Below are 16054 nucleotides of genomic sequence, written 5' to 3'. Positions count from 1 at the left end.
ACACAAATAAATTAGAAGAATGAACTGCACAGAGGGTGAAGAAGTTTCTCCCAAAGAACACTTCATCTTTTTGCACAGACGGTGGTGCTGTTTCTCCCAGAAAAAGCACCATCTAAATCCTGAAACTAGCAACAGAAAAATAAAGAAGGTGGCTTGAAAATAAAAAAAAGAGTGCTGAAAAATAAAAAAGAGTGCAAGCTAAATGCTAAAGCTAACACGCACAGGATTATGGGATCTTGAGTTCGGAAACCCACAGGAAACATGTCCAGCGGGAGAAATCACGCGGGTTTTCTGCTCATGTAAGCAGGGTCGTAGCAGCAAATTCGGGGCCCTGTACACTCTCAGTGACAGTGGGCCCCTATCCATGCCAGTACACAAGGAACGTGAGCAAAAATTTTCATGGGCCCCTCTCTCTACTTGGGCCCTGGGTGGTCAGGTCCACTTTCCCCCCCACTACCACACCCATGCATGTAAGTATAATTCACAGTTAGGCAGCTGGGTTAGCTCACCTAACTCAGTAATTTATACAGATTTAGCACAGCTCACGCTGTTAGCAGGGGTTTAATGTGTGTAATTATATTATGAGAACTATGTGCTTAAAACACGAGAAGAAGCTAACAATTCCACCTTAAACCGCAGTAACGGGAACTGCTGTAGCATTTAAGGTGGAATTGATAATATAGACTGGTAAACTCGCAGTGGGTGTGTTAGTGTTGGTTTTACTGGGATCATGAGGAGTAGAGAGTATTAATATTACTGTAGTTCTGAAATATCAGTGACATTAGGGCTGAGAAACTCCTTGGTGCCACCTTAAACCATTTTTTGCCAAATCTGCGCTCGCGCTGGAAGAAACACCACCGTGTTTATTAAATGTAAGAGAGGTGGAGTGAGGCAGTGAGGGGTGTTAGATTACAGTCAGAGTACAGTATTAGTGTTTATTAACTGTAAGAGAGGTGGAGTGAGGCAGTGAGGGGTGTTAGATTACAGTCAGAGTACAGTATTAGTGTTTATTAAATGTAAGAGAAGTGGAGGCAGTGAGGGGTGTTGGATTACAGTCAGAGTACAGTATTAGTGTTTATTAACTGTAAGAGAGGTGGAGTGAGGCAGTGAGGGGTGTTGGATTACAGTCAGAGTACAGTATTAGTGTTTATTAACTGTAAGAGAGGTGGAGTGAGGCAGTGAGGGGTGTTAGATTACAGTCAGAGTACAGTATTAGTGTTTATTAAATGTAAGAGAAGTGGAGGCAGTGAGGGGTGTTGGATTACAGTTAGAGTACAGTATTAGTGTTTATTAACTGTAAGAGAGGTGGAGTGAGGCAGTGAGGGGTGTTGGATTACAGTCAGAGTACAGTATTAGTGTTTATTAACTGTAAGAGAGGTGGAGGCAGTGGAGAACGCTTATTATTTTGGTTTCTTGTTGTTTCATTAAAATGATTAATTATAGGATAAAACCTGATACACTTAGAAACATATTTACCCCCCTCAAAAAAAGCCTTCATAGACATCTAAACATATACATCTAAAGTGTGACAAAAACAAATAAAATGTGCATTCTTTTTATTTTCATTATATTTAATAAACATGCAAAACAGTAGTTTTATTTAATAAATATAAAACTATTTATAAAAATACCTGTACATCGTTTTTTTAAGTTTTGTTTTTAAAAGGTATTATATTTTTATAGAGTAGGGAAATTGGTGATTCACAATGCCAAATATAATTTAGTTGTCTTGAATAAAGTAAAATGTTAATTTAATAATATTTCAGACTTGACAGAATCTCTGGAACTTGTCTCGGTTATTATTTCAATAACTTTCATCTTATAATGATATATTTTGGATAATTAAATGTTTCTGTGACATGCAAGATGTTTCTGTGCACACAAACACACATACAAACAATCAAACAGCACTATCTATTCTGTTATTCTGTGATTTTTTTTGTAGGCTTATGCTGCAGGCTGATAATCAGCAACCAGCCAGTGGAGTATAAGCTGGAGTGAGAGAAGCTAGCTGAGAGGAGAAGGTGAAAATAAATTATGTGATTTCATTGACCAGCATGAACAGATGCCCTAAAATATCCATACAGATTTTTGGGTAGCGTTTTAGCTATTCATTTAAATCGCTTTTAGCGATTTAAATTAGACGAGATAACAGAGTATGCAGATGTGGGAGGAATGTTTGATAAAAAATATGTAAAAATGTGCTCCCAAAACTTTTATTGTCTTTTTCACTGAAAAGATGTTTAAAATGAAAGAAACATAGCTGTCCCCAATAGGGGTGGGCGATATGGCTGTAAAATAATATCACGATATTTCAGGGTATTTTTGCGATAACCATATACTTGGCAATATAGGAAAACTAAAATAATTCATTCATTTCAGGAATGTAGTATAATAGTATAAAAGTATAATCATAATGTGGCAAAATAAATAATATCAATAAATAATCCTTTTTATTGCTTTTATAAATGGAATTATTGTGATTTACAGAGTGACTGACCTAAGTCCAGGTAACTGGTGCCACTAGTCTCACAATTAGTGTTTAAATAATCAAAATTAAAAAAACAAACAATATATATACAGGGTCAAATTTGAAAAGTTACTTTATTTCAGTAATTCAGTTCAAAATGTGAAACTCATATATTATATAGGTGTATTAAACACAGAGTGATCTATTTTAAGCGTTTATTTCTTTTATTATTGATGCTTTTGGCTTACAGCCAATGAAAACCCAAAAATCAGTGTCTCAGAAAATGAGAATATTATATAAGACCAACTGATACTTTTGGCAGTGTGGGCAGTTTGCTAAGTCCTGCTGGAAAATGAAATCCGCATCTCCAAAAAAGTTGTCAGCAGAGGAAGGCATGAAGTGCTGTAAGATTTTGTGGGAAATCACTGCTCTGACTTTAGACTTGATAATAAAACACAGTGGATCAACACCAGCAGATAACATGTCTCTCCAAACCATCACTGATTGGTGGAAACTTCACACTAGACCTCAAGCAGTTTGGACTGTGTTTCTCTCCACTCTTCCTCCAGACTCTGCTCCCTTGATTTACAAATTAAATGTGAAATTTACTGATGATCAGTGATCAGCAACAATAAAAGAAATAAACGCTTAAAATAGATCACTCTGTGTGTAATATATCTATATAATATATGAGTTTCACATTTTGAAATGAATTACTGAAATAAAGTAATTTTTCAAAGATATTCTAATTTTTAAGAGGACCCTGCATATATATATATATATATATATATATATATATATATATATATATATATATATATATATATATATATATATATATATATATATAAAGAAAATACAAAAATCTCCCTCAACCAAAAACATTATAAAAGAGCAACAAATTAACAGCAAATATGCCAAACGTCTCCATTTCTCTGACTAGCTGGCCAGGGAGCGTGGAACGAGAAAGAGTCATCCCCCTGCATCAGTCTAACCCAGCGTTTCTCAACCTTTTTTCTATCACGACACCCTTTAAAAGTATGCAAAATCTCAAGGCACCCCAGTTTACAAATGGGGGGCGGGGGGGGGGAGGGGGGGGGGGGGGGTTGCTGGCGCAATACTTCAGGTGAGAACGAGGAGATTTGCTGGCGGAATATTTTATTTCAGGTGAGAAGGGGGGGTGGGGGGTTATTTACAATTAGCACGAAACCTGCAGACTTTTCAAACGAGTGAAATACTCTGCTACACTCACTGCTGAACTACCACTGGATGAAGAAGTTAATGGCTCCGATTCAGAGTTATCTGAACCTGCAGTCTTCTTTAAAAAAAAACGTTTCATGCGAGCTTGAGCGCTTCACACTACTCTCGCAGTGCATCGCGTGGGGGAAAAACTTTACAGTGTTTCCCAATTTAGGGGCCGCATCCTTCGGAGGCTGTATTCGAAGACAGATTGCGTCACAGCTGCGCAGTAATACACCGCCTATCTCTGTGGGTCGCATCCTCCAGAGTATGCTGCCTGTGAATTGGGACACACCCCGACACGCGCTGACTCTGGAAAGGAAATATGCAGGTAATGCGCAATATTTTGACGGCACCCCCGATGAAGCCAGACGGCACCCTGGTTGAGAAACACTGGTCTAACCAATCAGCCGCATCACCTATAGGCTGTTAAAGAACACACAAGCAAGGAGTTATTGTAAAAAATATACTTTGTAGTTTATTGTAGATTCATGCCTCATTTTAATAAGTGAGGTATTTAGATGGTACATCTATATACCCCCCATCATTATTGCATTATTGTCTTACGTATGTCTATCTGTGTCCTTGTTGTATTGTAAATATAGTGTCTCCCATTCTTTTATATTTATAATCTTTTTCTGTACTTGCTGTAATTTATGGGAAGGAGAGTAACATAATTTAAATTCTCTGTATGTCCTGTACATATGCAGCGATGAGTTTTTGAGAGATGGGAGTAAAAGTCTTTCTTGTCAGCTGGTGCTCCAAACACACAAACAAAGAGGACATTCTGAAGAAAGTGAAAAGAAATGTATGTGAGAAGAGAACCGTGGATAGCAGAAAGATAATATGTATTGGATGATTTCAAGTCTGTCACATTTAAGTACAATAGCAACTGATAAAAGAGAACATCTGTGAAGCAATAATTTAACATTATTTTGTATGTAATCGTGTGTTAAACTCTGAACTGATATCTGTAAAATTGTACTAATCATTTTACGTAAAACCATTACATCAGAATCACTTATCATAATTAATCTGTGCATAGCTAGTTTGATGAACACTGAACAGATACAGGTTTTGGCAAAAGACCACTGGTTTAACAGCAGTCCTATACTGCTCTAATAAAAATAAATCATGTAAATATTTTGCATCCATGGCCGTGTATGAAATGCTTCTATTTTATTCTTTATAGCAAACAGGCAATCCATTATAGGAACATTAAATAATCTATAATCATAGTTATGTCACAGTATAGCAGTCTCAAATCCAGTAGAACAGTATATCCCGCAGCAGTATAACACGGCTAAACTTGTGGCCACTTAAGGTAGCACATTAATTTTAGCCTTTAATCACAGCTGAAGAGTTTCTCAGCCCTAATGTCACTGATATTTCAGAACTACAGTAATATTAATACTCTCTACTCCTCATAATCCCAGTAAAACCAACACTAACACACCCACTGCGAGTTTACCAGCCTAAAATAAAATTATACTGATTATCAATTCCACCTTAAATGCTACAGCAGTTCCCGTTACTGCGGTGCGGTTTAAGGTGGAATTGTTAGCTTCTTGTCGTATTTTAAGCAGATAGTTCTCATAATATAATTACACACATTAAACCCCTGCTAACAGCGTGAGCTGTGCTAAATCTGTATAAATTACTGAGTTAGGTGAGCTAACCCAGCTGCCCAACTGTGAATTATACTTACATGAGCAGAAAAACCCCGATAACAGTGATTTCTCCCGCTGGACATGTTTCCTGTGGGTTTTCGAACTCAAGATCCCATAATCCTGTGCGTGTTAGCTTTAGCATTTAGCTTTCACTCTTTTTTATTTTTCAGCACTCTTTATTTTCAAGCCACCTTCTTTATTTTTCTGTTGCTAGTTTCAGGATTTAGATGGTGCTTTTTCTGGGAGAAACAGCACCACCGTCTGTGCAAAAAGATGAAGTGTTCTCTGGGAGAAACTTCCAATAGTATAAAGCTGCAGACCCGGAGACTGCAGTTTTAGGACCGCTGCAGATTCAGGACCGCTGCAGTTCTAGGACCCTACTCTGCCGCCTAGCGACATAAGTGATTATTACACAGTAGGCGGGACCAGCGAGAGAGGGAGTGAGTGGGGTGCAGGTGTATGCTAAAGGCTTTTCTCCTCATAGCGAAATGAATGACTTAAAGGCTTATTTCAATGTTTATTTCACCCAAATATCACCAATTCAGCTAATTACACTTTATAATGTTTATTTCACCCAAATATCACCAATTCAGCTATTTACACTTTATAATGTTTATTTCACCCAAATATCACCAATTCAGCTATTTACACTTTATAATGTTTATTTCACCCAAATATCACCAATTCAGCTATTTACACTTTACAATGTTTATTTCACCCAAATATCACCAATTCAGCTAACTACTTGCAATTTTTAATGTTTATTTCACCCAAATATCACCAATTTAACTAACTAATTACACCTTTTAATGTGTATTTCACCCAAATATCATCACCTAAATATTACTTTGTCTTAGAATGTGTCCTAGAACTCCCAACCACATATCAGAGACACAAGGAAGACTTGGGGTTATAAAATGTATTTGAAATAATAACAAAATTCAAATATTAAAATTCACACATTAACGTTGTTTTTTTTTTATCCAGGGACTTGGATCGCAACGACTTCTGTAAGAGAGAGAAAGAAAGAAGAGATAGAGAAAGAGATACAAAAAAATATATTAATATTTGACATTTCTTTTTTAATATTCAAACTCCACATTGTGAATTAAATTTCCACACTACCTACCAACTAAATGGCCTTCCTTCTTTCTTCAGTTGTTTGTTTATTTTTTGATTGAAGTCCTCTACTTCACTGAAAGATTTTATGGAACGTAACACACAATCACATCTCAACTTTTACCTGTGATGATAAACTGGACCGCAGATGAAGACCTGCTCAGCCTGTTTCAGGGATAAATTCCTCAGCGCAGCCAGGCCATATGTGATGGCCTACCAAACAAAATATAGAACAAAAAGCCATTATAAACATGTCTTCAAACATAAAACATAATAATACATTTTATTTATAATGCACTTAACATTTCAGAGAAATCTGTTTATTAAGGTCATGGTTTGAAGGTGCAGGAACAGGAACAATCGCAATCGTGTGACATGGTTAGGCCTACCTCTGGAAATAGAACACTGAGGATGAACTCCACTTCATCTGTGAAGCTCAGCTGTATAGACATTCTCTGCAGCACTGACTTCAGATGGGCAAATAGGGTGTTTTGCTGTTCCTCACTGTCAAGATAGACAGGCACCTTGGAAGACGGCCTTTGGGGAAACCACTTAGAAGGCTTCCCATTGAGTACACCCTACAGACAAATGAAGTTTTTATTATTATTATTATTATTATTATTATTATTATTATTATTATGTCACTGACATTAAATGTCTGTTACATTAAATTTATATATTACAAAGAAAGACACAAACCCATATACTTGTTTTTGATATTCCTAAAAAATGCCCAAGTGAACCTGTCTATAATGATGAGAAAATCTTAGCATACAAATACCAGTAAATGCTGCTCAGCTCCATGTGATCGCACAATGAAGTCCACAAGTCTTTTTTCTTCTTCGTCACGGTCAGCGACAGCCTGCACGTGGACTGGAACCTCCTCAGTGATAGCCCTCTTTTTTGCAACTCTATACACTGGTAGAATGATTCCCTTTAGCAATTTTCTGGCCTCATCAGTCCAGAAGGCAAACCTTTGGCCATGGCTGTTGGACAATAACAACAGGATTATTGCACAGAAATAAACCGAAGTGCTTTGTAAAAAAAAGTTTGTTGTAGTTTAATACAGTGGATTTTAAAGTTAAACACAATCATAATAAATATGGACATATTGTTCAGAGCCACTGTACCCTTCTATGTTGAAGCGCTCCATGAGTAGAAGACACCACCACTTTCGGATCAAAGGCATGTCCACCTGAAAGATGAAGAATTTGTTGATGAATCTTGATGAATCTATAGTTCATCATTTATATTTCTCAGTAGGATGAATAGTATGTTGTAACATGAACAACATGTTAAGTAACCAATGTCCTTTTAATTTTATAAACTAACCTCCTGGAATTCAAAACCCATGCTTGTTATGATGGAAAGGGTATACTGGAACAGAGAAGATGAAAAATAAGGCATTTTATTCAGTGTTGACAAAAGCGTTATAGAGACTATCCAAAACATTTGAGACCTTACCATTAGCATGAAAATTCCACAGTCATTTCCACAGCTTTGATGTGGTAAGCCCTGAAATAAAATAAAGATACATGACACTTCTATATGGAGTACAGATCACAGGCAATAGTAATATTACTTCAGAGCAGCTAACTATGCATTAAGTATTTACCACAATATCATGGCCAGTCTTCTCAATCCAGCTCCCAGGATCAATTTGCTGAGCAATATTCCTGTAGGAAAAAAAGTACAGACTAAAGAAATGCAGCCAAACAAAATAGTACAGGCTAAAGGAACGTAGCCCAAAAAAATAGTACAGGCTAAAGGAACGTAGCCAAAAAAAAAGTACAGGCTAAAGGAACGTAGCCAAAAAAAATAGTACAGGCTAATGGAACATAGCCAAACAAATTAGTACAGGCTAAAGGAACGTAGCCAAACAAAATAGTACAGGCTAATGGAACATAGCAACAATGTAATTTGCTACATAAACACTGCAAACATTTCTGGACCTAAATATGGCTCTATACTCATCGTCACCAAAACCAGACTCATGCATTGGGTACTGGGAGTCTAAAAAGATCAGCTCTCTCAGGAGTGGCTTCATGATCTAAAATGTCGTAATAGAATTTCAAAATTATTAGCAGAGCTTAGACAAGAAGTTGTATCAAGTGCAACACACATTAATAACCTTAACCATATGCTTTGTTAACAGTAACACTCTCTTACACATAGAACATAGTGCTCTGGTCCATTTGCTTTGGTCCAAGCCGGAAAGACTAAAACGTCTTTCATGTCGACATCCTCCTAACATAAAAAAATTTGTCAATACAGAAATCCACATTTCGACCACATACAAATTTGGTTTCTGTACATATACTCACTGGAAAATTGGCAACTATGTTGGTTGGATTGTGTTTCCATGTAGGAACAACGTACATATCTTCGATATAAACGTCTTTGCCCTGTGGGAAAAAAATTAGTACACAAAAGAATCACTTGCAGAAAAATCAGAATGTTGTAACACTTCAGTTTAAGGCTTTAGAATGGTATATTACATTTATACATACCACCAGAGAAGCTGCTTCACTGATCAGTTTCATGCAGGCATTCCCAATCTGCGAGAAACAAACAAAACTCATTACTAAACAAGTATGAAAGAAAAGACTCCATTGTTTTTCCCTTTTTTGTTTACTGAATTTCTACTACTCACATTAGAATCCATGTCTCTAAGTAAACCTAAACTCCAGAATTCTTCTCGTGTGAGACACATGGACCCTTCTTTCACAATTATTTCTGCTCCTGGTCGTCCTGTGTCCAGCACATAATTGAGCTGCAAATAACAGCCACTGGTCAGTTAATAATGTGTGCCATGACAAAAAGTTATTATTTGCTTACCAGTTAATTAGCTCACCAGTTGGCTCTGGATTGAATTCCAGTCTTTTTCCCAGGGCTTTATTGCCTCTAAATAGCCAAGGGCCACCATTGCTGGTGAAGGCATAGCAGGGGCCAGTTTTGCTGTTGGTGGCAAGGTGAGGGCTGGCATAGCAGAAAGAGGCACGGCAGGGTGTACAACACTTGGTGACATTGTAGATGGCATCATTGTTAGGTGCACAGGGGGGGCCATGGTTCCTGTCAGGGGCACTGTGAGGGCCGGAGTCACTGTTGGGGGCATGGCGAGAGGTGGTTTTGGGGGCACTACTTCCGCTGAAACTATAGAAAAAAAACACCACAGGTAACCCATTTAAATAAGTTTAACCAACCACTGAAAGAAGTTCAAAATCAAAATTAAGAATATGACAAAAGCACTTTGAGTTTCCCCCACCTTCTGCAGACGTTACTCACCACTTGGTACACCAGTGTCCATTGGATCAGTTGTGAACACCTGTGAGGATACCATATTTCCTAAAAACATAAATATTTCAAAAACACAATACAGTAAGTAACACTGTGGTTATAATAGAAATGTATATATAAAATGTATATATATATAAAAAAATTACCTAACACTGCCTGGCTGTAGCTGTTCATTGCTACCTCAGCTTCAAAAACCTTTTTGATGTTGTCCATTCGTTGTTTGTTTTTATGATTATTATAATGCTGTATGATGTTTCTCGTGAGAAAAAGATGAGTTGATGGTAATGCCATATTAAGGAAGTAATTGTTTTTACTCAATCTTGCAAACAACTGTTCAGCGACTTGACTGTTGACTTTTCCGGCAAGTTGTGGGACCAGACTAATTCTCCGCAAGGAATCACGGGCATCTTTTGTGTTATCTTCATGAAATTTATCATAGAGCGCATAATGCTCTGCTGAACCAGTTATTGGATGACCATCACGGTCTGGAATCTGTTTCTTGCAGTTCAGCCAAGGTAGTGACACCTTAAGTTTTCCATCCTTGGCTTGGGCTATGTTGTCTGCAGTTGGGGCCCTTAACCGTCCTTCATGTGGTGTGAAGGGTAATCTTTCTGGCTCTCTGAGATTAAGTTGTGTTGCCAATCCACGTGCAAAGTCATATATAACAATATTTGGCATGTGTTTCCAAGACAACAAGATGTCTGCAAAGTCACGTGGGCTTTCTGCTCGGATGTTACATTTAATACTGTAAACAATGCCACATGGGCACATAACCACAGCCCAACCACCTGAAAAGAAAAAAGCAATATATGAAAGTGAGAAATTGTGTCACCTCCTAAAATGTTTTTTGTACTTACATATATAAAGAAAGAATAATATAATAATCATTTTTAAGCAATATATGTGGAAGTCATTCCACCTTAGGCTAAAATGTCTCTAACAGCAGTTCCCTCACATACTACAAAATTTATCTCACCTGAGGCAGCCCAAATCTTTTGAAAAACCTTGTCATATGTCTGCCTTGACTGCATTTCTTTGGACAGTCTGAGGAGGAGGTCAGTCCGCGATCCAGAGGAATCCAATCCACACTCCCTACATAATTTTCTAACAAGTTGAACCTATTAAATAAAATTCAAAATATGTGTAAGGTGCTACAATCTGTCATGTTAAATAAAGGAAATTAATAATGTTTTTACCTTCTGCTTGTACAGTTCTTCTCTCAGCCGGTCTTCAGAGACTGTTATTTCACACACCTCTGCCAGTTTTTGTGGACGGACTTTTTCAAATTCTGTGTTAAGGACAAGGTTTGATCTGCGAGTCTTTTTCCCTATCCATGGTGCCCAGAAGTTGAAACTTGGTGGAACTGCAAATGGATTGTTATGTTGACCTTTGGAAACATTACAACATGAGAATACATTTTAGACTAGACATATTGAGATATATAAACATGATACATAGCTCAACATGTGCATTTGTTCCACACACAATTCTGCAATCACAAACGTTTGTTACATTTTTTTCACTTACTTGATACAAATCCTCGACCAATTTTTTCCATTGAAAGTGCCTCCCAAAAATGTTCCACATCAACTTCTCCATTGAAGTCCACTGGAGGTTGTGGCAGGTCACTAACTGAAGAAACAATGTGAAAACATAACACAAAAAAGTAAAATGTAAGAATAATCTGATCTGTACCTAATATCTAAACCAGTTAATTTCATAAAAGTTGATACCTGACAAATGGAAAGCTCCCTTCTTATGCAGGTCCATAATGACAACAGGTGGGTGATCACCACAGGTCATACAAGAGTACTGATAATCATGTTCTGTAAGTGCCTCAAAATGAAGATAGCCTTGGAGAACTGTATCAGCTGAGGGAAATCTTTGACCTGTAGTGAGTTCTAAATACTCTATGACCCTGCTCACTGCAGTATGAACCTAAGAGAGAAACATAATAAAAACACAAATGTGCTGTAAAATTACTCTATTAAGTGCTCTATCAAAAAAGTGACTTGACTAGAAGCAGAAGTGTTCTTTAAGCTCCATACTTAAGTAGAAGAACTAAAGTATTCAACATTTTTTGTACTTAGTTTATTCCAAAATGTGCTACTCAAGTACTGAAAGTAAAAAGTACAAGTATTGTGTTGTGTAGTAACTAACATAGTAGCTAACAAAGAAGCTGAAGTATTATGTGGAGGCAGGCAGCAGAAGGAAAGGCAGACCAGGAGTGTGCGGCCTTTTCATAATAGAGCTTGATGAGGCAGCTTCATCAAATCACGGTGACAGCGCCATCGACTGCTCTGGCATAACATTTTCATAACATTTTATAATTATAACAAGTAATTATACATAAAAAGTAGTGGAGTAAAAGTAGAAGTAGTAGAACTAAATAAAACTCCAGTAAAGTACAGATACTGCATTTTAGTACTTAAGTACAGTAGTGAAGTAGTTCAACTTAGATACTATACATCTCCGCAAATCAGTAAGCATTACTCTTTTACAGATTATAATTAAATATTTTTGTATACCTGTAGCATGTTCCTTATGGTTAGGCATAATGGAAGGGAAAGGAGAACGTGATCATTAAAATTATGTAGGCCATCTTTCCATTCCTGGTACCGATACTGGGCTCCACACTGATGGCAAGACTTACAGTAGGTAGACACATCTGCAAAGCCAATGGTTCAACAACAATCACAGTACAGCCCATTAAATTATGAACAATTACTGAATTATATCTACCACACTACCTTGAACAATACACAAGTTTGTGAGGATTTTGGCCTTCTGTGTAATGAGAACTGGATCACTCAATGGCACATTGCCTGGGCAGTGCTGGCACATCAACTCCTCTGGTATGAGGTGTCTTGGGTATTCTTTTTCCATTGATGGAAGCCGCAAATGTTCTGGCAGAACAGCAGGTAACTTTTTGTACTTGTAAATATACATGGTGATGTCCTTCAATTTTTGTATATCTTTTGGTGGGTATAACTGGCTACCCAGCTCAGCCTCATCATTACTGTCTTTGTCCTCTGTTGCTGTACTCAGGTGTTTCCCCTCCTCAGTGCTCCGAACTTTCCTGAACAGTTCACGGTGTGTTTGGAACAAGTGCCATTTGGCTACGTATTTATGTGGGCATGATCTTTTTGTCCTGGCACAAGGACAGTGCCATGAATTTTTTTTGGTGTCGTACGTCACCATGACTCTTCCCAATCGACTGTAGTATGAAACTGTGGGCTCATAAATCGATATGTATTTTTTGGTCTGAGGGGTTCCAATTCTAGAGCACACAGACAGAGAGAGGTACATGGCTGTTTTTGGCCTTGTTTTGGCGATCAAGGCAGAGCTTCTTTTTATCATCACCAAACCACTTGCTATTCACCATCTCAGTAAGTGTTTCTTCATTAAGTACAGGGGAGGAGGCATACAATGCACAGTATGTTATTGATTTGAGGTGTATGCACTGATATGCCTTAATCCCACTCCTCCATGCCAACTCCATGTTCACTTGACACTCAGTGGATTCACAGGATACATGTTGATTTTCCCCCCATACTTTATTTTGAACATGCAGAGGAACACTTGTACCATGAAAAGCTTTGTAGACCGTATAAATTCCATTCTCTGGATCTATGCATTCACTCTGGAGATTTGAACTTGCTGTTATGTCCTTATATTGGTGTGTATGTTTCCTTTCAAGGTGCCTTTTTAAATTTTTTTTGTTCATGACAACCTGGCATTTGGGACATTTGTGCTTTGCACAGATGCTTTTCACCTGTGTTTTTGGCATGGTTGTCACATTGACAGTGGTGGAGGTTGCTGAAATTGAGCTGGTGGAAGTTGTTGGAGCAGGGGTGGTGGTGGTTATTGGAGCAGGGGTGGGGGTGGTTATTGGAGCAGGGGTGGTGATGGTTGCTGGAGCAGGGGTGGTGGTGGTTATTGGAGCAGGGGTGGTGGTGGTTATTCGAGCAGGAATGGTGGTGGTTATTGGAGCAGGGGTGGTGGTGGTTGTTGGAGCAGGGGTGGTGGTCGTATTTGGAGCAGGGGTGGTGGTGGTTGTTGGAGCAGGGGTGGTGGTGGTTATTGGAGCAGGGGTGGGGGTGGTTATTGGAGCAGGGGTGGTGATGGTTGCTGGAGCAGGGGTGGGGGTGGTTATTGGAGCAGGGGTGGTGATGGTTGCTGGAGCAGGGGTGGGGGTGGTTATTGGAGCAGGGGTGGTGATGGTTGCTGGAGCAAGGGTGGGGGTGGTTATTGGAGCAGGGGTGGTGGTGGTTATTCGAGCAGGAATGGTGGTGGTTATTGGAGCAGGGGTGGTGGTGGTTGTTGGAGCAGGGGTGGTGGTCGTATTTGGAGCAGGGGTGGTGGTGGTTGTTGGAGCAGGGGTGGTGGTCGTATTTGGAGCAGGGGTGGTGGTGGTTTTTGGAGCAGGGGTGGTGGGGTTAGTTTTAGCTGGGATGTGGGGTACAGAAGAGTCCTTCTCCTTGCACAAGGACACATGTTTAATGAAGTCTGCTTTACGTGACAGCGTTGACTGGCAGTGGATACAATGGTAATGCAATTGTGGTCTGCACTTTAATCCACATCTGTGAATGGTGTACTCTAAACCATAAGAACAGAAAATTATAGCATCATAATATTTAAAAGAGTAAATTATGATTTCTCAAATTTACAATTTATTTACCACAAACAACGCACGGGGGGATAAGTGGGAAAATTATAATTAAATGAAAAATAACATTCATAAACATAATTCCAAATGCATTTCACAAGAGAATGTTGACAAACTACCTTTTTGGAAAACAGCTCGGCTGAAATGGCTTTCTAAATGGGTTTTGACTTTGCTTAACTTTGTTGGGTTGAACAAAGATGAAGAGCAAAATGGGCAGTGGAACTTTTTGCAGCATGTGGTGCATCTTTCCAGTTTAGGCATAGCTCGACCCTCTTGAATTGTTATATGCATCTTGAAAAGCAGACAGGATAATCAGTAAAATTTAAAAATTTCATAAAATTACTGTTACAAATGACAACACGTATTGTTCAAGATTATTAACTTAACTATATGGTACAACAGTAATATTAAGTAAGCATTTAACGTTACACCCAATACAGTAGGCTACACTGATTTAATGTACTGAAACGTAGTGAACATTTGATACAGATTTTTGTCATCGTTTATATTTCAATCAATGTGCTAAGCAGAACTAATGATCATATCAAACGATGCTTTCAATAAAGAAAAAAGAAAAAATAGAACTACGCTGACAGGCTAATAGATGTTTTGTAGCAAGCTGTCCTAGACTAACACGTAGTGTTAGGTGCTTGTAATTGATTTAGGCTACATATACACTCACATCCTGTGTAGATTACATTGATATCTAATTCAAAACATCGGAATATTTTAATACATTTAGGCTATAAAACTTGATTCAAATTCCGAACTCACATTCCGACTGTACTCCATCGTGCACCAAACTGTGCCACACAATTCGACGACGACAACAGCTATGAGGAGAAAAGCCTTTAGCATACACCTGCACCCCACTCACTCCCTCTCTCGCTGGTCCCGCCTACTGTGTAATAATCACTCATGTCGCTAGGCGGCAGAGTAGGGTCCTAGAACTGCAGCGGTCCTGAATCTGCAGCGGTCCTAAAACTGCAGTCTCCGGGTCTGCAGCTTTACCCTACACTTCACCCTCTGCAGTTCTTTTTTCTAATTTATTTGTGTGCTTCCTTTTATTTTTATTCACTTCTTTTTTTCACTCTTTTTATAAAATTGTCAGTTTTTTAAATCTTATTTGTGTTTTTTTTAAACTGTGTCCGTTTTTATAAAATATTGCTCAACTTAAAAAAAAAAACTGTATTTTTTTATATTATTGCTCAACTTTTTTTTTAACTGTCAGTATTTTTTTTATATTATTGCTCAACTTTTTTTTTTAAACTGTGTCAGTTTTTTTATATTATTGCCCAACTTAAAAAAAAGACAGTCCAAACTGCTTGAGGTCTAGTGTGAAGTTTCCACAAATCAGTGATAGTTTGGAGGGACATGTCATCTGTTGGTGTTGGTGCAAAGTCAGTTTTAAAATAACTATATTTAGACTACATCAGCCTGTTAAAATTTTTAATTTATTACAGTGGTGGTGGAAGGACTCATGTCATGATTCCAATGCAAATATAGATTTTATTTACTACCCAAACCCCAGTTAACCAAGACGTATCCCCCGAGTTTCATACAGAATGTTGATGGTAAAATAGCCGCACA

At 38.1% G+C, this 16054-nt stretch overlaps 2 protein-coding genes and 1 long non-coding RNA gene across 3 annotated transcripts; 1 reads left to right on the top strand and 2 right to left on the bottom strand.

Annotated features, from left to right (window-relative positions):
* Positions 1-950: 950 nt before the first annotated feature.
* On the top strand, positions 951-1382 carry LOC125784441 (uncharacterized). The gene is made up of 3 exons (XR_007427245.1): positions 951-1025; positions 1166-1237; positions 1306-1382. It is a non-coding gene; the product is annotated as an uncharacterized LOC125784441 (long non-coding RNA).
* Positions 1383-5883: 4501 nt separating this feature from the next.
* Positions 5884-12404, bottom strand: LOC111188460 (uncharacterized). Its single transcript, XM_049468038.1, has 22 exons — positions 12324-12404; positions 11529-11733; positions 11323-11427; positions 10992-11182; positions 10772-10913; positions 9942-10583; positions 9784-9843; positions 9353-9651; positions 9152-9271; positions 9009-9056; positions 8823-8903; positions 8668-8745; positions 8451-8548; positions 8114-8174; positions 7963-8013; positions 7831-7875; positions 7629-7693; positions 7280-7484; positions 6888-7076; positions 6623-6711; positions 6509-6574; positions 5884-6387 (listed from the first exon to the last, which is right to left on the bottom strand). Coding segments are annotated over exons 1-22 (2850 nt in total). The 5' UTR covers positions 12333-12404; the 3' UTR covers positions 5884-6386.
* A 115-nt stretch (positions 12405-12519) lies between these two features.
* Positions 12520-15242, bottom strand: LOC111195111 (uncharacterized). The gene is given in 3 exon segments (XM_049468041.1): positions 12520-13071; positions 13073-14394; positions 14584-15242. Coding segments are annotated over 3 exon segments (2046 nt in total). The 5' UTR covers positions 14756-15242.
* Positions 15243-16054: the final 812 nt, after the last annotated feature.

This window comes from Astyanax mexicanus, chromosome 19 (genome assembly GCF_023375975.1).
Source record: "Astyanax mexicanus isolate ESR-SI-001 chromosome 19, AstMex3_surface, whole genome shotgun sequence".
Lineage (NCBI taxonomy): Eukaryota > Metazoa > Chordata > Actinopteri > Characiformes > Acestrorhamphidae > Astyanax > Astyanax mexicanus.
The sequence above is the reverse complement of the archived record's forward strand: the minus strand, read 5'-3'. Positions and strand labels throughout refer to the sequence as shown.